This window comes from Genypterus blacodes, unplaced genomic scaffold (genome assembly GCF_046128005.1).
Source record: "Genypterus blacodes isolate CSIRO-AG114 ecotype Tasmania unplaced genomic scaffold, CSIRO-AGI_Gbla_v1 ptg000133l_1, whole genome shotgun sequence".
Taxonomy (NCBI): domain Eukaryota; kingdom Metazoa; phylum Chordata; class Actinopteri; order Ophidiiformes; family Ophidiidae; genus Genypterus; species Genypterus blacodes.
Genome location: NW_027466935.1, coordinates 5,065,811 through 5,091,809, shown reverse-complemented (window position 1 = coordinate 5,091,809; position 25,999 = coordinate 5,065,811). Strand labels below are relative to the sequence as shown.

General features: G+C 41.7%; 3 protein-coding genes across 3 annotated transcripts in view; 1 reads left to right on the top strand and 2 right to left on the bottom strand.

The window, feature by feature from the left end:
• Positions 1-25,999, top strand: part of LOC143010993 (rhotekin-like) — a 37,561-nt gene that overhangs the window by 6,281 nt on the left and 5,281 nt on the right. The window contains exons 11-12 of the mRNA XM_076163636.1: positions 682-780; positions 1,497-1,584. Of these exons, the coding sequence (XP_076019751.1) occupies positions 682-780; positions 1,497-1,584 (187 nt within the window). The remainder of the gene's footprint in view (positions 1-681; positions 781-1,496; positions 1,585-25,999) is intronic.
• arid6 (AT-rich interaction domain 6) lies at positions 5,319-9,495 on the bottom strand. The gene is made up of 6 exons (XM_076164363.1): positions 9,351-9,495; positions 8,554-8,710; positions 8,381-8,433; positions 8,158-8,255; positions 7,897-8,038; positions 5,319-7,592 (listed from the first exon to the last, which is right to left on the bottom strand). The coding sequence occupies exons 2-6, from the start codon at positions 8,702-8,704 to the stop codon at positions 6,213-6,215; spliced, it is 1,824 nt and encodes a 607-aa protein (XP_076020478.1). The 5' UTR covers positions 8,705-8,710; positions 9,351-9,495; the 3' UTR covers positions 5,319-6,212.
• Positions 16,779-25,583, bottom strand: LOC143011189 (aquaporin-3-like). Its single transcript, XM_076163966.1, has 6 exons — positions 25,476-25,583; positions 23,803-23,929; positions 22,408-22,545; positions 22,094-22,212; positions 18,779-18,996; positions 16,779-16,959 (listed from the first exon to the last, which is right to left on the bottom strand). Exons 1-6 carry the CDS (start codon positions 25,581-25,583, stop codon positions 16,779-16,781), a joined length of 891 nt encoding a protein of 296 aa, XP_076020081.1.

The following is a 25,999-nucleotide window of genomic DNA, read 5'->3' as shown; positions in this document are numbered from 1 at the left end:
CCCTCCCTCCATCTCTCCATCCATCCATCCATCCAGTGATTTTGGTGGCAGTACACTTTATAGTCAGTTATTTACCACGATTTCCTATAAAAATACTACAGATTTAATGCCAAATTCAATGTTGTAGTACAAACAGATAGAGATCCTCTGTATTGGAGTTGGTATTGGTACTTAGGTGGTATTACACCCAAAGGTAGTGAACTTATTGAACATTACTTCCAAAAAATAATATTAAAACACTCTCAATGGCCTTGTGTCTTTATGCCAAACTAAGTGTTGTAGTGTAATCGTCTAGACACCATTGGTTTTAATGGTGTTATAGCGTATAATTGTACAATTTATTTGCTTCAAACCTGGTAGACTGATCGTTCTAAGGAAAATCATGTTCGTGGCTCATTGCACGACCTCGCCACAACTACAGAATCCGTTTACGGAAGTAGTGCTTCTAGAATATTTGGCTTGTGAATGTTTTAGTATGCTGTACTGCCAACTGTACTGCAACTGAAATCTCTCCCTCAGCCTGTAAATCTGCCTGCAACAGCCATACCATACAGTACATAATGTACAACACAGACACACAAGCATGTTGACTTTATTTATCACATCACAGGAATGTATGAACAGTACGTGCTGTAACTGCAGGAGTGCATTTGAGTACTCCTGTACTTTATGTCACCGAAGGTCACTGGGGGCGTTGCTGCGACGACCTCATGAAGATTGAAAAGCAATGCCGCAGGAAGTCTGTCACACTGAAGCAGGGGTCACTATACCATGAAATAGGTAATGTAACTCAAACAAAGTGATGCCAATTTGTCAGTCAAAGGTCAAACTGACGATACCCATGTATTCACTTGTATGTGCATTTATCAGTATGCGTGGTTTGCTGTGCTTGTACTAAAATAACAATTCCTCCATGCCAAACATTCTGCCAATTTCATGATAGATGAAATGTATTGTTTGTAAATGCTTAAAGCTCTTCTGAAGAAAGCCGGAGGCATGGCTTTGGCCTCGACAAACCAGTTTCAGAGTCAATGGAAGGGTTGAAAAGGGATAAACGGCGTTCTCCATCAATGACCTGGGACAACAGCCCAGACACCATCATCATGAATAGGCACATTATGTCCAACAACTCCCTACACAAATTTCTGTCGTGCTCGTCACAGTATACATATAAATGTACTCGCATTCTGGCAACAGTAGGGAAAATGAGGTTAGTTGACGGCGTTGCATGTGAATGTACCTGTTTTAAACTGCATTCCAAGCAGAATAAGAAGCAAGCTGAAAGCTGAAAAAGGATAAGGAAACAAAAGTTTAGCCGTCCAGGAAATAGAAATAGGTTTCACTTGAATTCCCCTTTCAAAGCAATGAGTCATTCAACCAAAGTAAACATTTCCTGAAACTGAGGGAGATATATTTGACATTTTTCTTGATCTTGTTGTTGTGACTTGTATGTGGCTCATCTTCTTGTTGTCCTTCCTCTTCCCTCTCTTGCTCAGTAACACCCCCGTCCCGCAGAGAGGGGCTTGCGTCCCAGGATTTATCTGCAGAGATCCGCACTTTGCTCTCTTCCTACCACAAGGAAAGGTAAACATGATAATTCTAACACCACCTCACAGACCCCAATACTTCACAAGCTCAAACATTAACATGAAGCATTTTACCTCCGCTGATGCTCATGAAACCCAGAAATGAGGAAGAGTAACATGATCTCAGTTCCTTTGGAAATCCTAGACGCACCCAGGATTAGAACCTATTAATACTAGCAAATTATAAGGTAGACAACATTTAACGATTGCTTTGTTCTCCGAGGGTGTATTCAAATTTTAAATCTGACAATAAATGTCTGCTGTTTTGACGTGTTAACCTATGTAAAGTGTGTCGCATGACTCCACCTTGATGTTTATAGGTTATTTACCTTGTAATTAAATCTGTTCTACGCCTCACAGCATCAACAAGGAGGAACTGCAACTGACCTAGACACAGACGCACGCAGGGACTCATTAAATATGGCATAATTGCAAAGATTGTACATAATCAAGTTGTTAATGTATGCCAATAACAGCTATTGCAGTAATAATATAAAATTACATAATGCTGCATTGATACCGAAAATAAGTAAGTAAAAAAACTCTGTGTATTTTAAGTTATTAGGGGGCCCAAAAACTAAGGTTACACCCAGCGAGTCCAGGTTTGTTGTTTGTGTGCCCATAAGGAAGCTGATATGAGCTCTAATTAGCACCCTGCTCTGACTCTAACAGCTGTGAATGAACACTGAAAACACTCATAAAGACAAACCATGTGTCAGTCTGGACCTTTGTGAGGCCACACAGCGAAATCCTGCACACACAGATAACGGGCGGATGTTTTCTGCATTCTTGCAATGGGTCATTTTTGTCAACATAAACAATGTGAGACGAGGTATGTGTGAGACTTTAGAATGACTGACAGATTGGAGATGTTTTGCTCGTTAATGCCCAAAAAGCAGATTCTTGTTTTGTTTGTCGCTTTTTTCCGGAGTTTTACTATCATTTCCTTGCGATCCTCTTCTGGATCTGCATTCTTTTTTGTTTTATTCTGCTGCATCAGGTTCATCATAGCTATACTTTGGTGGTGGTTGAATGTTTCCAGCCTGGATCTGGGATTCCTGGATCAATATCTGGATCAAGTGCACCTATTGATAGTCAATCATAGGATACAGACTTCCAGAATTCATTTAAATGAAGCAAAAATTGGCATCTAGTTTTCTTAATATAGGCAAAAATGTCCTAGTAGAGGAAGTGAGGAAATTGTATATGTGGATCCTGATCCAACTCAGTCTGTCATGAACTCTCTTCTTGACCAAAGATGCCACTTAGCAACAACATTTAATAAAAATCATTCAATTACTGATGCCAATAAACAGACATGAAAGGAAACCGGATCTTTGGCTGACAAAGAACTGAGATCACAAATATGATAATTACCCGTTTTTACTTTCCATAGTGTTCTCATTTACAATACAGGCTGTGTTATGGAGCAATAACTGACTAACCTTCCAGATGATTTGTCTTCCTAGTTTGGTAAATACAGAATGATGCAAGTGGTGTCAGTGTTGGCGAACGTGATGGTTTGTGTACAGAGAATGGCCAGTGATTGGTCAACGGATAGCATTGATATTCTGGTCCAACTGGTGGCACAAGAGGAACTGATTGTTGATATATGTGAGGTAACAAGTTAGAATAAATGGCAGTCCTGTTTCACAATGAATCGCTTTGTATTACATTCTATGGTTAGGCAGTGGGTGAGTCATGAGCCCGGGGGTGACTTTTGATTCCTAATTCCAGGGAATTCACACTTCTGTGAATTCTTGAACTCCACTACTTTTTAAGGGGAAGCATTGACTTGAGGAGTCCTTGTTTGAGCGCATTCCTCTGTCAGTCAACCAAGCCATGGAAACATTTCCCTTTCTAATAATAAACCAGCTGCTTACAAGATAAAAATAGGTCACATTGAGCAAAACAGATCACGGCGTACGCTTTACAGACACCCACACTCTCAAATAAGCGACACAACATATCCCAGCATTCATTATTCAAAGCCCAACAGTCGGACCATCCACTTTCTCTCCTCCACAGTCTCAATTAATCACTGTAACTCTTACAACCCATCAAAATCTTACTTTTTGAGTAATCCTGCTATCAAACACACAAACAGTCGAACTAGTCCTCCAGTCATGCCCCCGATCTTCTCAATTTGATACTTTCACTTTGGATGCTTGAATGCAACTCTCCGCTTCCTGTTTAATCAAATATTTAATTAATCATTTGCATGTTAGCGTTAACAAGCATCAATGAATTCCCTGGATGAAACACTCTGTGCTCCACCCTCTGACTTTCAACTTGAATTGTTAGGGCTTGACTTTTGAGAATTATTTTGATATTAACGATCATAGGACTCTCCTACCACCACCGAGTTGTCGCATACTATTCGTGTTGGACAAAGAACAAAAACACTGCAAGCATGCCGATTTCTTATTCTAGTACTTTTTCAGTCCTCTCTGCTTTTATGTTTCCAGTTACCGATGACCCCGGCCACCGTTGCCACTTGACTTGTGACAAACTTCTTATTCTGTGTGCATGTTGTGACCACACCTGGACAAAGACATGGACTTTCGGACATGGACATGGAAAACCGAGTCATTTCATAATCTCGGGACAGTATCTCCAAACTGTTTACATTCACAACGTAATCACGTGATCAGAATGCAATCCTACCCGTCAGACAACACACAGTATGTTGAGCACTGATGTTGTCCGGTTTGCATTGTGATCGCATCTCAATCGGAAAGTTCTCCGCTTGACAGCTCACCTCACTGATAAAGTTATTTTGAATTGGTAGCAGCAGCAGCTTTCTTTATCTACATCTGGAATCTGGACTGTAACAGCCCACATATTTGCTGACTTAGATTCATTCTCATACAGGAGCAGAACCAAAGAAGAAAAATGCTTATAAAAGGTATGAAAGGTTATCACCGAGTTTTGGGTTTTGATGTGAAAGATGAGGCATTACTGTTTGATGCCTGTAATAAGTTCCATAAATCTGATAAAGAGACGAGGTGAGGCCATGCTGCTGCAATTCATAACAATCTCTTCTCTTTCTAAAAGCAAGATATAATTACATAGTATCCAAATCATAAAAAGAAGTGGTGCTATTACCCTTAATTGAAAACAATGGAGTCATTCCAAGTGTATTATGCATGCAGCGTATGAAAAGGCAGGTCCTGGGAGTGTCGGGGACTTTGATGCAATGTTGTCACACTTGAAATATTGCAAACAACACAAGTGTCTAATAATTGGTAGAAGAAAGACAACAACAAAATACTTTACACTTAAGCCTCAACTAGTCTTTGAACTCTCGCTGACACTCTGAGGCGGCGGCGGCACGCAAGGTTAACAAATCTTCTATTCACACACACAGAGAGAGAGAGAGAATGTCTGAAATTTCAAGATGGCAGATAATTAAAATCTTAAACCAGGGCAGTGGCTAAGAGGATGCGCACATGTTTTTCTTGGCATCGAACCGGTGAAGGAATCCAAAAAGTGCCGCATCGATAAAGATTTTGGACCTGGATCATATTGTAATTATATACCATGCTGCCCTGACGATATGTTTCATCGCTTTAATCACCTTTAAACTTCCAAAGCGACTTACATATCAGGTTTAAATGCAACACAAGCAAAGATCAATTCCTGAGAGAACAACGAGTGTCACGTAGCTCTGTTCTAATCGGAACAACAGGCCTGAAGGCAGAGACACATGACAGATGAACAAGCAACAAATTATTCAACAAGTGCCTTTATTTATATGATTATGATTTATTTGCATGGTAAATATTTAAAGGTTCAATAACATTGTTATTTCTGTACATAAATAAGTAAAAAAAAAACACATTTACTCTGCACATTGCACAAAAATCAAGCTTTTGAAGCCTTTATGCCGAACGACATTATTTCTAATTGCTAAAACGGTAAACCCCTATTCATGGAACAAAAGTGTCCATCACCCAAACCTGGAACATTGTCAGCTAGTCTACAGATGTCATTCAGCTTGTGTGACACAGGTGTGGCGTCTTTGTCATGGCTAGATTTGGCACAACAGAGGAGTTTGCCATTGGCCTGGTGAGGGAGGGCGTCTCCTCCGGCCTAACCCAGATAAAAACAACCAAATGGATTCCAGTCGATTGTTCCATTTTGCCAGTCAAGTGGGAGTTTTTGACGCGGTTTTATTCTGACAAACTTTTACGTTTACTACGTGTGCAAACCTTTGGTCACACTTGTGCGATTGAATTCACTTTTACTATTTATCTAGGGGACAGTTTTGTTGCGTAAAACTGCTACAATTCAGTTTGATTGGATTCTTTTGATGCACTCGCTTCAATAATAAGACTACAGAAACGCAATTACACACAACTTGAAGAATCTTAATCTAGGAGTATGTTATTAAGGACAATGACTTTTGAATGAATCGGTTTAATTTGACCAAAAAATAGGATGCGTCCCTATTAGTTATTGACATTATTAAATTAATGTTTTCGACTTTTATACAAGCAGTCCCAAATGAAGTAACTACTGAATGTAACTACATGCAAAGAACTTTATACAAAACAACATATGTAGCAGCAGTTGTAAGCAGGCAGAATATCAATGTACATATGTGCATAAGGCGTCTGGCCCTCACGATGAGCTGGAGATGATTTTCCTGAGCTTTACCACCTCCTCCTCGGAGAGGTGCAGGAAGGTGGTGGGGCCAGAATTCAGCACAAGTCCAGCCGAGCTGCCCGGCTCCTGCCTCTGCCTCACTCTCTCAGGAGTCTCTTTGACATATGCGAAGGGGTTAGAGTCTGTAAAGTCTCGTGGAGCACTGAGGGGATTAGAGTCTCTCTTCAGCTGCACAGGGGCACTCTTGCTTTCTGTCTGGTACGGATCCCATACATTCCTGGGTTTGGAGCTGTACGGCTTATTATTGATATCCTGCGGCCGATTGAATGGAAAAACGTCCCGGCTAGATGCGCTTTTCAGAATGCTACCCTGATGCGAAGGATTGTAGCTGTTGAAATGATGGTGGCTCGGGGTGTGGTGATCGCTGGCTGGCTGGGTGACTGTTGGGGGCCATGACGCCCTCGTTAGGCTGTCGGTGGCTGAGCTCCACTCCCGGTTTAGGGAATGAAATGACAGCTTGGTAGGGAAAATGTCTGAGGTGTGAGTCTTTTGTCCCGTCTTGTGCTCCTCTTGAGGAGCGAGCTGCTTGGAGTTCGGGGGCCCGTACAGCCTGATCCAGTTTTGCAGCAGAGACAAGGGTATCTTGATTTCCATCTTGCGTCCATATTCTTGAGGGGGGATTGGCAGGGGATGATTGAGGCCGAGTGCCCTTTTGCTTCCTTCAGGACTCGCCTCTCTCTCTTTCCTGGGCCTTGTAAATGCTGTCTTAGGAGAGTCCGGCCCGTTGCTCATTATTGAGGCGCCCTCGCCGTTTTCCTCCTGCGATGCGGTGGGAGTCGGAGCAGGGTCGTCGTACATGGGGATGCTTGAGCCTGTGGTGGATTTGGGTTCCACGACATTTCCCTCTGTCTCTTTGGGGGAATACGGTGCGATTGGAGGAGAATATCCCCCTCCACCTGCCTCGCTGTCTACCGCTTCACATCCGTCATTTCTCATCACCATACTTGAAGGGTACAGAGGCGAGGGTTTATTCAAAAACTTTGGGATCTTGCTGGAAGCGGGCGGAAAAAAGGACGACTTGGGGTTACTGTTGGCCGTCGTCGATGCTTTGACACAGAGGTTCAGAGGCTCAGCCAATCCAGATGAGGTCTTGTACTGCTCTGCCAGGTACCGCAGGTGCTCCAGCGGTTGCGTGACCCGGTCTGTTGATGTCAGAGGGGACGGATGGTAAGAAAACTGGGACTGGGCGGGAGGGGGGCTGTGAGGGAGAGACGCAGGGGGAGAGACGGGAACGTAGGGTGGCAGAATCGGGGGGCATGGATGATAGAAGTGCGGGTAGTGGAGCTGCAGAGGGATGCTACTAGCATGCGGCTCTGCCAGGTGGTTAAGAGGGTTCTGTCGAGAAGATAAACAGAGTCAATAATGAATATTTAACTGTAATCAAATCAGTTTGGGGTTTTCTGTCTCTGTCCCCTCTCCCATCCCTTGCTGTGTGCGTCTGACATGACGTTCCAATGTCTTAAAGCGATAGTTCAGAATCTCACATGCTCATATTTGTTGCCTCTTGTGAGTGTAACAGAACCTCCGAGTGTTTTTCAGCCCCCTGTCACTCTGACTGGCAGAACTACTTTGGCATATTGAACTGGAACTCTGGAGCAACGCCCACCTAGAGTCACAATAGTGTGTAATAATAACCAACCTGGAGCAGAGACATCGGTAAAGGTTTGCGTTTAGCCGGTCTCTGGCCGTCGTCCTCCAGGCTGAAGTGGAAGTGTTTTTGCTGATGGGGGAGAGCGTTCATTATTTCCCCTTTCATGTGGTATTCATACGGCAGGAGCAGCCTGCAGAAAGGAGCGAAAGGAAAAAGAATGAGATGATTAAAATAATTAAAAGGGCAAATCCTGCCAAGCGCTCTCAGACACAAACACATGCCGCCGTGTCAGACTCGGTCATGACTCACTTCTCGTAGTGTCTGCGAGTGCAAGTGGCCGCGCTTGTGCTCCGCGGGTTTCCTCCGAGTGTGTTGTACACTTGCTTCCACATCTGCTGAGCGGTGACCTGGGAGAGTCGTCGAAAAACGTAACAATCTCAAATATGAGCCTTTTCCCTTCGGTCTTATGTTTTGTTTTCTATATGCAAGTAAAACTGTATGGACTCAGATTAAATTGGACATATTTGTTTACCTGATGGTAGCCGCCAAGCTCTCTGACTATCTTGAACATCATGAATAAGTCAACTGAAAAGGAACATGAACAGTGTTATTAAAATTATTAGGATATTATCTTGCTTGATTGCTGATTCTGACGATTTTAAATATTTAGTAAATAAGCAATAACACTCTTTGATAAGTACGTACTTTGCTTGAATCCCAGGTGTGGTATTCTCTCTATGGGTGTATCTCTCTTCTTCATGAAAACGTAAAGATCCGTCAAAAAGCTCTCCTCTTTGATCTCCTCCATTGCGGCGTAGGTTCTCTCCTCTTGGTCCTTTCTGTGCGAAGTCTCCATGTTGGGCTGACGGTGAACACGACAAAGGGTTCATTATCTACTATAGGTCATGACAAATGTTTTAAAATGTAAAAATGTAGCTCGGTCTGAAGTAGAACAACGCCGGAAAAACTCAAATCCTATATGATTGACAGCAGTATTGAACCGAAACATGCCTCTCAATCGGAATGACAATGGGCTCCGTGTTCCAGGTTCACATCTTGACTAATGACTGGCAAACAAATCTGGGTTTTGATCATTTATCACATATTAACTGCATGTTTGTACTTGTAAGTTGAGTCAGCACGAGGCAGCAGGAGTGTAACAGCCATGTGAGGGCGGAAAAAAAAAGTGTCTTATGTTTACTTAGTGTGTTTTGTAACTGTAGTACTTGTGTGTGGGTCAAATTTCAAGACTGATGGTTGAAATATCTGTGATTTAAATCTGATGCCATTCACGGCAAGACAGAAACCTCTCAACTTCTAATCTAGTTATATCACATGTATTTATATTTCTAACCTCATTCTGAAGACCTGATTTTGCCCGTTTCATCAGTATTGGCGTCATGAATCATGATAAACAATGCAGCCATAAAATAAGTCATCATACATACTTAAAATATCTAAATGAATCAAAGTGTAATTCAGAGTTCAGTGTAGTTTCTCACCTGTGTTTCCAATGACAGGATAGAGATGTCAGTCAGTTTCTCCTCCGCTGAGATGCGTAGGATTGTGGATAAAGTCGCCTCTGTCAGTCACACTCCTGCAGTTTCTTCGCAACAATGTGCCCAAATGATAGTGACTCCCAAAGTCTTACTACTTACTAAGACTTGTGTTGTCAGACCAGTCCAACCAGTTACTGGATGTTTGCCCAAAACCTGTGTAACTGAATGCCGCACATAATATAGAATAGAGACGAAATTTGTTTATGTCATGTCTCAATTTTTTTTTAAATTTAAATTTTTTTTTACAATTCATTGATTTTCTTTAAGTATCCACATCAAACTTACGTATTTTTATGTTCACAAAGAAGTCAAATCTGAGAGTCAGATGTCATTTGCAGCATTACATTTGTCACCAGAGTTTGAATGCAGCAGCAGAAACATGTGACGTGACAGCGTTTGTGGTTGTATCTTCACACAGAATTTAATGAGATGTTGTTCTCATGAAAGTTAATCACAGGAATAGTGCCATGTAATTACTAGTAAAGGAACAGGAAGTGTAACTTGTTTTGTTTTTTAAGCAACACCATTTTTCCTGGCCGGCGACGATGGCATGATTCTGCATCCGTCCCAGTGACTGAGGACATTTAAATTTACAGGATAACACCTAATTGCTTTGGTATTATGATTCAAGGACATCAAAAAAGCCAGTGTTGTACTTTAAAAACAAGTATTGTAGAATTAAACGCTATTAAAAATAGTTGTCAGTTGTCTATTGTCTCTGGGGGTGACTCACTGCGCAGCCATACTTTATTCTCCCTGAATAGAAACTGTCATCAGCTAGTCTCGTCTTGTTTTTATTGGGCCGGCGCATAACTCGGTTTTTGTGAAGTGTTATGTCCACAGAGAAACGTCAAAGTGACAAGATATTGTTTGACGTCTTTGGGTGTGGCGTTTTTCTTTCGAAACAGAGATTATGTGGCGATTGTGTATAATATTACTCGTATTCAACTCGGGTGCCTGGATATACATCTGTTGTTGTTCATATTAGAACAGAAGAGAATAGGTTGGAAGTAATATTAAGAGGCCTTATGTGTGTGTTGTGTTTTAAGGAATGATAAGGATTTCATCTGAGCAATAGGCGGGTCTGTACGTGTGATGGCGCAATAGCGAAGATGGTCTCCATTACTGGTCAAAAACAAGGCTGAACAACAGACGAGTGTGTCATACTTATGGGCTTGGTCAAGTTCTGGTGACAAACTGGAAGCCTAATGAATTTCTCTTGTAGCTACAGTTGGGAGAGGCGCCAGAAGAGGGTTTACATTGTTTGTAATACACTGATCTGATAATCTAATGAGGGATAATTGGATCAAGGCTTCATCCAATTTTGGATCCACGGAGATTTTGCCCCGGTCTTCAATCACCATACCTCCTGCGAAAAAAGCCCTTTAGAACAGAAGAGATTGCAACATGTTACTGTCCCCGTCATGTGTTTTACTATATTGTATTGTTCCTTTCATACAAATTGGCAATCCAAACATAACATACGGTTGGTATTTAATTACATCTTAATATGTGGCTGGCATCTGCTCTATTAGCTTTGACTGCGATGAGAACTTGACATGTTGTACTACCTCGTCCCCGCTGAGTGATGCCTTCAGGGGATGATGTGAATTCCATCCCATTCGTTCTATAATGAAAACGAAATCAGTTCCCATCGGTTTATAGAGCAGCAACATGCCACTGGTGCACTTTCAAGTTAGTTCAGGTTAGTTTGGTATTAACACCTACAGAAATGCTTTGACTGAACTACTCAACTACTTGCTGGGGTCTTAAAAACACACAGAACCAGAATATTTTTTAATGAAACACTCCATATATTTGCTTATTTCGCTTTCAAATTAAGCGTGTGAAATTCTCTCGGCTTAGATTTTCCTCTGGTAGTTGAACTTGAATGCATCGTCGCAGTTGGCTGTGGCATTTTGTCATTTTTACGAGCGTCATAGATCATTAGGAGTCATAAGAGGAATGTAAATTTGTGTTTATGTATTCGTGTTAAGTTTCAGTCATCTGTAGAATCAAAAAAAAACAGTTCGGCAGTTTGGGATGAAGGTGTATTAGGATCGGCTTCTCTAAAACATAATAGTGCATTAAGTCTCAGCGGTGACCTGCTTCCAATACGAATATAACAATCGAGCTATTGTGGAATCATATGAAGAAAACTGCAAAAGAATTGAAGTGCCAGGTATGTGTCATCGCTTTAACAAACAACAGCCGGCATTGTCTTTAATAATTCATGTCTTCCAGGATGTCGGGAAAAACTTGCAGAACAAGGTGCAATAGCAGGCTCTTCACTTGGGCAAATAGTTTCCGTCTGTGAGTTTCAACATTTCACATGCAGTAATGTGAGAGGACAAGAGAGCTGTGTAATCCTTTATTTGTTAGAAATGTGATGTCAAATGGAAATCAAATCAGTTTAAGATTTCTCTGAATTCTCTGAAATGTGAGGCGTATCGGCCCCTCTCGGACTATTGCACTGATGATGACATACTTACACACCTGCGGTAACGTCTGGCAGTGGATTGGGCAGCACAGGTTCAGTACAGTCTGAACAGTAAACTCCTCACACTTCACACAAACACACACACACTCCTCTCCACCGACGATCTGACATGACGTGAGAAGTAAACGAGACCCAAACAAGCCGTTTGACAAACCAGAGACATTCCCTTTGCCTACTTCCTTTTGCTTCTACAATTAAACCCTCTGGAGCCTGAGTTCATTTTTTGAAGGTTTTTATTTATTCATCGACATTTTATCCAGCTCATTTGAAGCGTAATGAACATAGACTCAATGTGATGCAACCTGATTGCCCGCGAGTAAGTTTAGTTCAGAATCTGAGCTTGTAGCAGATGAACCAGGAGTCTATTCCCACTCTACAGATCCCTTAACTGTCATCTAATTAAGTCAAACAGTGGCACACACCCTGGGTTTCTACCTGCCAAACAATAGAGAGAATCGCGAGGAAATTATTGGTTGTTTTGCCTTCATTATCACGCTGAATTAACAGGGAAGTGTGTAATGTTTCACCAATTTAGAGCTTTTCTCTGTAGCAAACAAAACCCCTGACTTTGAGAAATGAACGACTTCACACGTAATCAGATTTGTCAATGAACACATTAACATACTGATTTAAAAGGTGTTTGCCTTCGGAAGTTTCCAGCCGTCTTTGTCTGTGTGTCATCATCATCTGAAAATGGAACGGATAGATTTGTATAAAGGTGTTGTGGTTTGATTCCGAGACTTAGATCCAGATCCGGATATCAGATAGAGAAGTTTCTGGCTTATTTCACATTAAAACCATGTCTATGTATCCAGATCCAGATATAGAACCAGCTAAGACGTTGGTGATTCAGCAGGATAGAACACTTTAGCAATATTTGAAACAGTTAGGAATAAAGATACAGAAGAGCGATGATCGATCCACGATGCTGTACTTCTTTCCCATAATGAATCTCTTTGACTCAGGGTTTCTAGATACTGAATAAGTCATTGTGAAACTGCCAGTTCTGACGGTGCAATATTGCAATATTTAGTTTCATTTCTCCCAATACGATACCAGGCTGTCTTGCTGAATGAGCATAGGTTTAATAAAGTTCGAATTTATAATTGATAAGCTGATGAATTATCACGCAGGCCTTCAGGAGGAGGAGGAGGGAGGGGGGGCCATCTGGATGAAGAGACCAGATGCATGGGTTACTGCTGGGTGGTCTGGCTGAGCGTGTATCTCTCATGTCATGACAGCAGATTACATCACTGCTGCTCTAGCTGATCTATCAATACAACCCAATATCATCCAATTTTTCAATCGTTTTTGTTACAGCCAACAAAGTTTGATCTATGTTGGTGCATTTTTGTTGCTATTGTTCCCAACCTCTGACCTTAAAAAAAAAAAAAAAAAAAAAAAAAAAAAAAAGTGTAAAATTGTGCACCTGTAGTTAACAGTGTGTGTGAATGTGTAAATCCAAAATCTCTGTTTGGAATATTAGGGCCTTGTTGGTGTCTGAAATAATTGCAGTAAAACAGAACAGGCAGGGATTAAAGTGGAGTTGGTTATGATGTAGCTCAGATAGGTGTCGAGGTGTCGAGGTGTCAGGTTTACAGTTCCGTGCTAATCAGAAAATAGAGTCATGTCTCTTGTCTGTACATATTTTATTAGCAGCAGCAGCAGCTCTCTCAGGTGTGGCTTTAAGTTATGCAAGCCTGTTTCTCATTCTTTCCTCTGCTACCTTACTTAACCATCAGCTGAGGAACGCCTGCGTCACAATGCACTCCTATTCTGAAATGCAATTGTGTGAGGGCGGGGCACAAAACACACAACCATCATTATCGACATTAGATAATGTAGATGTTTGACAAAGGATTGATATCTCCGCATGATACGGTTTGTCCTATTGTGATGATATCTTTGCAAATTTGCTTTCATTTGCATTGTTTTATGCCATTTAAGAATGAAATCAGAATCTTGCAAGCGAGACAATTGTTCTTTTGAGGCCCTATGACTTTTGAATGCATCCAACTCTGGGAAATGCATCAAATCTATTAAACAAGCACCTTTTAAAATTGGATTTTATAGATATGTGCGTGTCGATATTGCTGCAAGGAGATCATATAGAGATTTATTTATGTTTGGAGGTAAATATTTCTTCACATTTACATGCGCATTAATGCATGAAAGTATGATTTTCATGAAAAATGTAGAATTAATTGCGTTTTCCACTTGATGATAAGCTAAATCAAACAAAACCTGCAATTTAACTGAACATATACCGTGTGATAATCTGTTACATTCTTAGCTGGCTTCATGCCATCTCCAATCTGAATGTCACACACTCACATAACCTGCAGCCATGTGATGATGTGATGCCATCATTTGGTCAACAAAGGAATAACACAGCTAAGGAAACAAACTGCAGAACAAGCGAGATGGTGCACAATGTTTATGTTGTTAATGCTGCACAGAGGAGAATCAAACAGGAGATGACAGCTGTTTATTGTGTATTATTGACTGATAGTGAAATGCTTAAATGATGAATGAGAAGTCCAGGTATGTTTAAGTTAAGACCTATTTCAGGAAATTTGTTTTCTACATAGTTACAAGTAGTTTTTTTTATTTTAGAGGTGAGTTGACTTTGTTGCCGCTGAAGTGTTTACTTCCAGATAGATGTTATAATCCTTTTAAATATAATAAACACGGCTGTTGGAGAGGTTTGGAATTGTAAAGCATTGACTTGATCAATCAGGCTTTACATTTCCACAGTGGTAAAGTTCCACATGAAGAACAGAGAACCTTTCCTCTGTCTGTCATTGTTGCACTATGTAATTAGTAATTGCTTAACCTTCGCTAAACAATCCAGTTTCTTCTCTTCACCACACAGAGGCGCTGTGGCTCAAGCTTCCACGCTGCCTTCTCTGGACTCTTAAGGCCGGTGTCACGCCGGCGACAAGCTAAGGGACTGAACGTGATATCCAGTATATTGTTCACTGTGTTTCACCTTGAATGAAAACTAGCGATCCATGTATGTTTGCGTCTGCTCACCGGGTGATATTTGATATTGTGCGGAAATTGAGGAAAACAAACGTACCCCGTCTTGGAAGAGGCTGGATATTACACTTGCAAATCACACTGCTGATTTTATGGTCACAGAGACCATTTTTCATTTCCCAAATGTTTTTTCTGCCAATATGTCTCCCTCAACATCCATATAAGAAACAATTTCCTGCCAAAAACAAAAAGGAGAAGCTGATTCAGTTTTGCTTGGTAGTTACGCTTCTTCAAATTAACTTTGGAAAGAATTCACACTCTTTATGCTCATTTGTTTTACGGATAAATCAGATTGTTCTTTTTACGTGGCTTCATCAGCTCCGTGAGAAAGTGTCGCCACGCCGCATGTTGATCTGCTGTGACAAATTTGAATTAAACACACAAACCTGCTGCTTACCTGCTTATTTGCCTTATCGCAAGTCAACAGATAAGCAAATCATCATTTCAGAGGCGAATGTTTTCAATTGACGCCCAGATATGTTTGTTGAACCGCTGCAAAGGTCACGCCAGAGAGGGACTCCAAATGTCAAACATCCGTCTCTGAAGTTTAAACCTTTGTAAGCTCTGACGGATTGATCTTCTTTCCCAGAATCCAAAAATGTCATCGCTGTTATTTTGATGTTGAGTATGCAGAGTTTTCTTCTTAGATAATAATAACTGTGCGCTGATGGAAGTCTGCAGAAGCAGACGCTTTGGTGATATCATCTACTGCAGGCTTTGTTGTGAAACGGTCGCCTGTGTTGGGCGGTTGTGTGGTGTTTTGAGTAAATACCTCTGACCTTTTTTGCCCTTAGTGCCCTTTCAAGATCGAATTTCTAACAGTGATAACCACCTGAGGCACCAAACACTATAAGGGCCGTGTTACCAGCTTTGAAGGGCATTTATAAATCACGAAAGGGCACTATTTGCATGCTAGTGACTCTCACAGCATCCCCAGCCACCAAAATAAAGCTATAATATTGTGCTTTTTTTATTAAGAAGACTATACCAGCCACTGTATAAAGTTTAGGTATTAAAAACAGTTTTCAACACACTTTCCTCCCATAGGTAAATGTTGGAAACGTATTTCCAGAATATGATTTCCTACTCTTATTGTGTTGGATCTCGGGGACGTCTGATATCAATTGAAAATGGATCAGAATTCATTTGCATAGACGCTGCTTTCCTCTTATGAGTTCAGAGTCATTTTCTTTCAATTCATATATGCTATGAATGGAAAAGTATGAGAATGGCAAGATCCCTAAAAACTTGTATTCAACTCTGTCAGATGACTTTGTGTGTGTGGGGGGAGAAACATCAGTGAGGCCTCATCATCACCTGTTGCAATGAAATATGTGTGTTTGAGAAAATATCTAAGCAGCTGAAGGCTAGAAAGAGAAAATTTTGTAAGTGGTCACTGAGACCTAAAATATCTTGGAACCTTTTCTTACAAGAAGTCACAGCTCTGATTAACCTTTGAGTAATTCGATAATTATTCCTCTTTGTTGGCAAGCATGGACATTTTCACTTTAGGGTGCAAGACTTACTGGTAGATAATTATAGGGGTTGTTAGAGTCGATCTACAACCCACAGCAGGATGCATTTATATGCCACATATAGCCTTTAAGTAGGATTTACACACAAGTGACCGCTGGGCTTGTTAAATGTTGCTTTTGTGCACAAAGTGGGACAAATGTAAGCAAATGACAAGGATGCAATTGGTCTCTTCTATGCATTTATGTGTCAGTGGAGTCAGCTCAGGTCTTTATTGAGTGTTCATATGTTAAACAAACAATGGGTTGGTTATTATAAGGACGTGAAGACACAGAAAGCAGGTTAGACTGAATGGTTCACATATCTTCATTGGCTGTGACAGTGGCAAGTTTGAATCTCTCCTCTTCCTCGTTCTTTTGCTTCTCTCTAGCTTCTCCTTCTAAATGATATCCAATCATTAGTTGGTATATCACGGCTCCCACTACGGCACCGACGAACGGGGCGCAAATGGGCACAAAGAACCAGCAGGAATTTGCTCTGTAGAAAGAAAAATTGGAAACGTAGTAGTTAAGCGATTCATTTCTATTCCAGTCACCGATCCTGTTTCGTTAAAAACACCGAAACAAAGCTGTACGATGAAGGTGAATCTGTTGGGATCGTCATCAGTGTGGTTTTCCCCTTTTTCCTTGTCACACACGGATACAACGGATACAATGGCACTTAATTCGCCCCCTGGTGTATGTGAGGTGAAACTTCAGCGTAGGATCAAAACAGTTGAGATTCATAGAGATTCTATAACTTCCAAATTACTGACAAATAAGTATTGCCTCATTCTTCAGGAATAATTTGCTGCTGTAAAACTGCTGGAGCGACAGAACAGAGTCCATTTTAGAGTCCACAGACTTCCTTCACCTCAGGACAACAGCAACAATGAGGTCTGGAAACTGTGTCAGATTGAATCCACCACAAATTCTTGCATCAGATTAGAATTTCCTCTAATTTGAATTTCTTTTATTCATAATACCACAAAATTGCAAACTGTACCACATTCAAATTGGCTTCATTGGACCAGAACCGCATACTTTATACAGCAGTTGTCAAACTTTCAATTTGTATCAAAAAGGGTCAAATCTTACTTTATTTTCAGCCTAATTGAACATTTTTCCTGTCTTGCCAATGAAGACGTGTTCCCTTTATGTTCATCAGAGCACATTTTTGCTTCTTAATTGCTTCATTCATTTGTGTGCTCCCTTTCAAAAACAGATTTTTAAATTGCACTTTTAAAAAACGAGTACAGAAATCTGACAGAAGAAAGATGAAGGAGTGGTCGGATGAACTCCGGTCTTCTGCATTACGTTTACAACAAAAAGCTTCTAAAACAGAATTTTTCACTCTGCACTTCGGCAAAAAAAAAGTGTTGCGGGCGAGAGAGTTACATTTTCTCATTCGGTTGGTTGCTGGATTATATGTATGCAGACTTCATGCTGGTTTATAACACGGAGAAATGTCGGTGATTTGTTTGGATTTGCCATTATCAAGAAAACCGCGACCCTTTGTAACCCCGAGGTCAACCACGCATCTGATCCACAGTTCTCCTCGCACTGCCAGGACTGAGCTTACGCAAGACCTGGCAACATCCTGCAGTGTGTCAAGTTTACCAGCGTGTCTTGTCTGCCATATTTGACGGGATGGAGACACGGGTATTGACATCTCTGTTCAACTCTCACAGCAGTAGTCGAGGGTTAAGGGGGGTAGGATATTTTATAAAACACAACAATTCTCACAACAATTCAAGTTAAGTTTTGCTGATGGGTGTTTTCAAATGAACTATTCCAGTAGATAACGCTTGTTTGTGCTGCCTTAAAGTTGCACTGCCTTAATTATATCGCAAACCGCAGTTCAATAACACTTGGAAATGTTACATTCCGGCTTTCATACTTTCAGCCGCTCCTTCAGGTGAAACCTACATTATGTGTTTTTTGGGTGGTGTGTGAAGGTCATAGTTGCAATGCTTACAGCAGCGTTATATTTGTCTCCTGTAGAAATGCTGAATCTTCCACAGAAACCTGTTTTCTTCCCACATGTTGTTATACTGCGATGGTGAAAGGGATTCGGAATGATGTTTGAACCATTGCAAAAATGCTGAATTGATTTGAATGGTTGTTTGGAGGCGTGCTATTACACTTTGGCAGGTAGGAAAGTGTAATGATACTTGCCTATAGCTCTCATTTCTAAGCTCCAGTCACTGACGAGATGTTTGCGAGCGGTAAAAAGGCTTCACATCTCCCTTCAGAAAACCTCTCTGGGTGACGTTTCTCTGACCTGACACGACACGACACCACACACAGATACTCACGTGAAAACCTCACCGCCCCAACCTGCCAGTGCAGTGAAGATGCGGGGCCCCAGGTCTCTAGCTGGGTTCACAGCATAGCCAGAGTTGAAGCCCATCGACAGGCCAATGACCAGAACCACAAAGCCCACAGTGAACGCTTCCACACCCCTGGGGACGGGATTGTTGTATGGATCGACTATAGCCAGGATACATAGGATCAATGCAGCTGTTCCAATAATCTGAGACACAAAGAGAATCGCTGTTTGTTACTGGGTATCATTGCTGTTACAGATTAATTACTTCATTGTTAGAGACAAAGCACCTCAAGGTTGCTGGTTCAACACATAAACATCAAGTTAGACTTCTTAAGATTCTAAGCAAGAGATGTTTGAAATATAGTTCATAGATTAAGCAGTTCTATCCATTTATGAATAGAAAAACTTCAGATTACACATGCAGCTCTGTTTTGTTTACATTTATATTCTCTCTCCAAGGTTCAGCAAAGGTCAGGAGTCTTGTAACATTCCCTCACCATCAGTGTGTTTGTTAATTACCCCTCCTAGTGACCAGATGTGTGGGGGCATTATCTGATTCTTGAGCTTACAATAGATACTTGTAGAATAGAGAATAGATATAGAGAGAATAGATAATGTATGTGTGTCAGTCAGTCTGACTCCTGTGTGACCTCAGGTGAGTCTGTCAGTAGGAGGGATTTGGCCTCAGTCTCTGAATAGAGGATTGAAACATATAAATTCTCATTCAAACAATTTAACTAATGATTAATCTATAACAGGCTCAGACAATTGGATCTAAATTATCACCATTTAACCCTTTAATATATGGAGTTGGATCGATTTAGGTCGTTGAGCTGTGAAAGACATTTCTCTTGGAGGCAGAGCGTGCGATCACTCCGCCTTGGCACTGTCAGTGGGACAGGGACGGTCCTTATACAGGGATTGTGTGCACTGAATATAAATGACTCATTACTTTATTGTTTACATGAGGAAGTACACCAGGTGATGAATGCTTACGCCAAACGTAGGCAGATGGAGTGTTTAGATGCGACAGTAAATCCCATAATCCAATGATTTATTGCTTTAATTGGATCAGAATCAAAGATATAATGTTGGTGTTAATGTACTGAATGATTATTCAATAAATTCAATAAGTCGTGGAAGCCTAGTTAATGTCTACCATCAACTGAGGTGTTCCGCTGTCAGTCATGGCAGAGGCAGCGCAGGGATATCTTGGCTTCTTTCCTCATCACTGCAGCTCAGGACACTACAGCAATCAGCTTCATGGTACAAACACAGAGGAGTTCATATAGAGCACGATGTCAGAGGTGAAGTAGATTTACAAAAGCCAGTGTGGTTTAACAACTGAGGAAATACAGTAAAGAGAAGCAGATAGTCAAGGTGCCACTGCTGCTCAGGACCGGCAACTAGCAGCCAGGCCGACAGGCAGCAGCACAGAGCGGCAGGTCGGTAAAGCCAGAGCGACGGGGAGCAGCCGGGTGTTCGGCTTGCGTTCCCGCTGCAGCTGCTGGGTCGCGGCTCTCCTGGCCGACGAGATCAGCAGGTTGAGCTTGGATGATGAAACGAAGCTGCCCAGAGCTGACAGGTAGAGCCAAGCACACTCCACTAAGAGAAACTCAAAGGTGTTGACACTCGTTGACTGGGCGAGTGGACAACAATTTTGAGGCAGCATCTATAGTGTTACCTACACGTCGTACCTGCACATCGATGGGAAAAATCTTTTTTCAATCACAACAGTGTGAAGTGGCCATTTTGTGTGCAGCTCTATGGGCTGTTTGAACTGTAGTGATCAGAACAACAAAGCCTTTCTTCGGTTTGCTGGACAAGATGAGGTGAAGGAACACACACACACACACACAAACACACATGCGTGCGCGCGGTCAGAAAGACGACAGGCAACGCGGCTGGCAGCCATTTCCAAGACAAATATAAACTGGATGATTATTTTCAGGGTTGCTGGAGTCGACTGACAGCTTTGGATGGAATTGTTTGTTAATGGCTAACGAGCTCGACGGGCACAGCTGGGCCAAGTGATAGCAGATGCAGTGGGGATGTGTGTGTGTGTGTGGGGGGGGTGACAGAAGAGATGCAGAGAGGAAACCATTTCCTCCGCTTGGGGGGGGGGAAGTGAAGGCTCCTCTGAGGCTCAAAATGGGCCGATCGTGAAACGGAGCTCGGATTGATGCCGCTCCAGATCCTCGATAGGCCACTCAATGGATGGCAGTTGTGCTTTTAAATTGGGCGAACCTCTGGATAAGGGGCCGTTCCCAGAGTGGATTAAAGAGGCGCTGATCTCACAGATGCGGCGGAAGCTTGATTAAAACATCAAGACGAGAGTCGATTAAACGCCGCAGACGACTGATAAAAACGGTTTTCGTCTCAGCGTGACAGAGAAACCTGCATTTCAGTCTTTGGGGATTGAATCCAAATATATAGAGACCTCTTTTTAAAAACCCAGAGGCCAGGAGTGAATGAAAAATGAAGACCAAAACTTAGAGGCATTAACCAACTGTTGTGTTTCTGCAATTATCCATCAGAATTGTTTCCTCTAGGGTGGAACAATATGGAGCCTATTGGCCTGTAGCTCACTCCCCCCCTAAGCTTATTATTAATATTATCACTTAATTAACTTGTTCTCATCCTCTTTTCTAAGATACTAATTGAATTTGTGTGTGTATTGTGTGTTTCTAAGCACAGTCCTGGTTTAGTTTGAGGTTCATTTGGATTCATTTGGTTCCGTCTTCCTATTGGAACTTGCACGGGTGTTTTATATGACACACACAAACTCTTTATTTCTTTATTTCTATTCTTTATTTATGGAGATTTAGGACATTTCCTCCCAAGAGACGGACACGGCTCCATTCATTAATCTGTCTCTGTGGTTTCACGATGTATCAAGCAGCGGTTGTTCAGGTCGTAACTCCTGCTCGGCCTACGATCTGTCCGCACTGAACACCACTCATCCAGTCAGTATCAGTCAGGCATCGGTCTATAGCGACACCAACTCATTGTAATCAATCTTGTTAATGCCGTTCTGAACAAGCTCCGGCTCAAAATGTGTGTGTTTGTTTGTGTGTGTATTATCGTCTTTTCTTGTATTCAAGAGACAAAACCTAACCGATGACTTCAGAGGACACTGAAGGACAAGTGGTGTGTGTTAATGATGAGCTGCAGACAGATGTTGGAGTGAGTTAGATGGTGTGTGTGTATGTGTGTGTGTGTGATCTGTGAGCATGAACATGAATCAGTCTCACAGAGCAGATTAAGCACTCAACCTTGCATTAAGTCACTGGAACTGTACCTGATCAAAGACTCCGTTCGCCAAGCCGAGGTGCTTAGATGGATACGTAGCAAATATTCCAGCTGTGGCATTCTCCCCCACGACAATGAGCTGTCCTTGGCCATAGTCCCATAATGCATCTGGTGAAAACACGTACACAGAGGCTTATTCGTAACTCTTCCTTTTAACAGTTCCTGCTCATCTTTGCTTGATCTTTGCATTATAGCAGTACAGGAATGCACTCAGGCCATCTCTCAAAGTCCGAAAACAAGACCTGAATGACTACTTTACACATTTTACTCTAATTACCGTGATCACGGCTGAGATCTACATACCGAAATACATGGCAAACACGATCACTGAACCGAGGAAGGCACCCAAAGTTTGGAAAAAGAAATAGGCAGGGAACTTCTTCCAAGGTTCTCTCCCGAGTAAACACAGCGTGAACGTTACAGCCGGGTTCAGATGACCGCCTGCAGACAAGAAAAGCAAACAAACACTTTCATAAACAATATATCTATGATCAGAGTCGCCCAAGGAAACCAAAACCAGAGACTGTTTCTATCTTTATGGTATATAAACCTTCCCTCCTTTTGATGGTGAAGCAGAAACAGTTTCAAGTTCCACGACTATCCTCAGTAATTGTGTTCTCGGTTAAGTCCTGTTAGGATGGAAGGGCTTCCTGCCTCAAATTAAACTGGAGGGATGAAAAGATTCAGAGGAAGAAGAAGTCTTTTTCTAACCTCAATGGAGGGAAGAAACTTCTTTAATGGCCAAATTCCTATATGTGCTTCTGTCCGACGCCGAGTGTTCACACCTTAATCATGCCAGAGTTGGTATCTACCTAATTATAAGAGCTTATTTCCTCTGCTGCTACGTGTTAGAGGGGGACCACCTCATTATAACGGCACTGAGGACGTGTGCATGAGTGAACTGGAGAACCCTTTGTAGTGTCGCTACATACGATAGAAGATACTTAGATGAGAATTGAAAATCTTGCTTTTCCTTTCAATTATGGACCACATTTCTCTCTCTCTCTCTCTCTCTCTCTCTCTCTCTCGGTCCTGTCCACTTCCTCCTGCTGTCATCACATCAGCGAGGTAATATATTGCACTCCACGTGACGTGACTGTCTTTGCTTGTACCTTTCGCTGATATTTAACATCCATCAAGCCATCAAGAACAGTGACTCCCTGTCACTAAAGACTAAATTTGAATGAAAAAAACAGTTTCGGAATGATGCACCCTTAAATTACACTCAGTGGGATTACATGCATGACTCTAATCCGATTAAGGCCACAAACCAGCACCATAATCAGATTGAGATCAGTAGAATTGGCGTCGGCGTAGCCTGAGTAACAGACCTAGACTGACTAGAAATTTGAATAAGCTTTATACGCATAAGAGTCAATTCTCTATCCTCCTTAAGCCCACTTCTTTTTTCAAACATTTGTCCGTTTCGGCTGAAACTGAAGAGCAAAACATTCCCAGAGACACATTGAAAGATGAATTGCTATATGTGATACCAATAAAGCAAAGACTTCTATATTCAGTTCTATTATTACCCTATTAATCCTTACACAGCTTTGCCTTAATCAGTGCACAGATAGATAACAGTGTGTATAGTATGCATGTAAATACACTCACGTATGTATAACCCATGGTGGCATTTCGCACCATCCTGTATTAATAGATTCACTTCCTCCCAAAGATGAGGAGTTCACGCCTCACCTGAGATCTGTCCACTCACGAGAATCCCCAGCGTAGCGGCGAAGCCAAAAGCGAAATTAACAGTGAGGAACGTGCCGTGAGATCCTCCGCTCAGGACCAGCTGTGCCACAGCGCCACAGCCAAACATCTGCAGACGGGAGGGGACACCAAAAAATACAACCTTAATCTTTTGGAATCCACCCAGAAAATGGACAAAAACATGTTTTGGACGAAGGAAGTTTTAGTGCACACAGACAGTAGATGAAATAAGTCAGAGAGGATAACAAAACTCCACAGTGTCCTGACCCTGAGTCAGCGCTCTAACTGTGCCTTGCTTTTCGTCTTATCCAGGGTGTGTCTCTCTGACCTCGGAGGTCATGTGTATGTTGTGGGTGGACTTGTGTGCCAGACCCTTGACAATAAAAAACTGCAGCCTGTCAGGGGTTCTGATTGCCAGCAGAGCAAATGTTTTCACGGAATTAAGAGATCAGTCGGTGCTCGGTAGCAGCATAACAAACGGGCCTGGCGTTTCACTGTCGGCCCCCCTCTGTGGGTACGTTTGTTTGTCTGTTGGGTTTTTAATGAGAAACAAAAGGATTCCAGGTTGTTTTGCACAGGTTAGCAGATGTGAGCAGCAGGTCGCAGTGGGAATATCTGAGATTCTTTTTTGTATTCCCAGTGGAACATTCACATTGGATATGTTTTGCTGCAACTCCCAGCACTCAAGCTCATTGGATTTTATCTTGCATTACGGATGTGAACCAGCTCATGATGTGCCATCCAGCTGGAGATAAACGGTGCATTTAAGTGCCATTGGTCAATAGCAAAAGAAACGACATTCAGTATGAAGCAGCAAAATGTTACATCAACTCCAGTAGACAGTGTCACGAATGAAGTACATGCACATATTCTGGTTGATCAGCTAACGCATTGAAATACTTCAGTGGATCAACCGTATCAGGTACATTTGATAAGGAATGGACAAATGTTCAACCGCCCCAAAAAACTGACTGTTGACTGTGGTAAACATTTTGCAATTGATCTAATTAGTCATTTAATATGAAACATGTAAAAGGCAAAGGAGCGGGAAGTGACATTAGCGTTTTCTTCCTCTTTGTTTCTTTATTTTTTCGTATTATATTTCCCGGGAGAGTGAAGTGGAGAGCAGCGCCACTGTTTCCCGCTGCATGTAAAGGGAGCACGCTCCACTCTGGGAGCTCTTAAAGCAACAGGGGTGCACACAGTAGTAAGATTCCGGGGGTTTCCTCCCTAGTGTATGAGCTCATTATCATCATGCTGTGCTGGAATATTTAAGTCTGGCTGTTTTTTGTAAATATTACTAGAAATAAAAAATAGAATTGATTGTCTACGCTACCTAACTGTAATTTTAGATGATGATAAGAACGTTGATGATGTGTCAGGAATTGGAATGCTGAGAAAGTAAATGTTGTTCTATGCATAAAGTTTGTGTTCATTTGTCATGTCGATCTTTTTAACAGCTGTGGAAATAAGTCAAATTTGTAAAAGTTGTGATTAATGGGAACAATATTGAAAAATGTGACGCAAAATTCAGAAAATTTCGCAGCAAAGTCTGTTTTTAGAGCAAAAATCACAAAAACAAATGGGTGGACTGACTGATAACTTACTTATTCAAATATTTTTCTTTAAGAGGATGAAAAATAAATGTTACTTACCACCAGAATAAGCGTTCCGAGGCATTCTGCCAGGACCTGGCGCAGCAGCGTGTGCTGGGTCTGAAAGGTCCACGCTACTTTCTCCAGAATGTCTCTTTGTTTTCCCATGATGCACTTGTTAAGTGATAATCTGGAGATGAGGTTACTTTTTGTGATCGAACAAGGAATGGCTGTCAGGTGGCTGCTTATGAAGGGTTTAAGTCTCTGGTTCCCTCCCTTTAGGGGGGGGAAGAAGAGCCCGTGGACTCTCAGCCACTCCTCAGCACATTCTGCTGCTGCTGAACTCTGACTAACTTTAAGCATCTTTCTCTCTCTCTCTCATCTAAGGTTGCCTGTTAATTCACCCTGGAGAACATTCAATGGTTGTTTAATATGTCTCCGAGGCTCTACATAAGAATTCTACGCAACTTTAAGCAAGTAAAGGCATCGTCAGAACAGAGACTTCTAGATTAAGATTCTTTTAATATCACATACTAAGCATGACGTATAGGGACAACAACATACATGTTTAAGATGGTGGGAGG

Bases quoted from the DNA above. Each gene is read 5' to 3' on its own strand.
- arid6 (XM_076164363.1), bottom strand. From the start codon at position 8,704: ATGGAGACTTCGCACAGAAAGGACCAAGAGGAGAGAACCTACGCCGCA. The intron at 8,434-8,553 runs GTACGTACTTAT...GTTCCTTTTCAG, and splicing joins ACACCTGGGATTCAAGCAAA to TTGACTTATTCATGATGTTC. The intron at 7,593-7,896 runs GTTGGTTATTAT...TCTTCTCGACAG, and splicing joins TACCGATGTCTCTGCTCCAG to AACCCTCTTAACCACCTGGC.
- LOC143011189 (XM_076163966.1), bottom strand. From the start codon at position 25,583: ATGGGAAAACAAAGAGACATTCTGGAGAAAGTAGCGTGGACCTTTCAG. The intron at 22,546-23,802 runs GTGAGGCGTGAA...TCTTGTCTGCAG, and splicing joins CGTGAGTGGACAGATCTCAG to GCGGTCATCTGAACCCGGCT. The intron at 16,960-18,778 runs GTGAGTATCTGT...TTCTTTCTACAG, and splicing joins TGGGGCGGTGAGGTTTTCAC to AGCAAATTCCTGCTGGTTCT.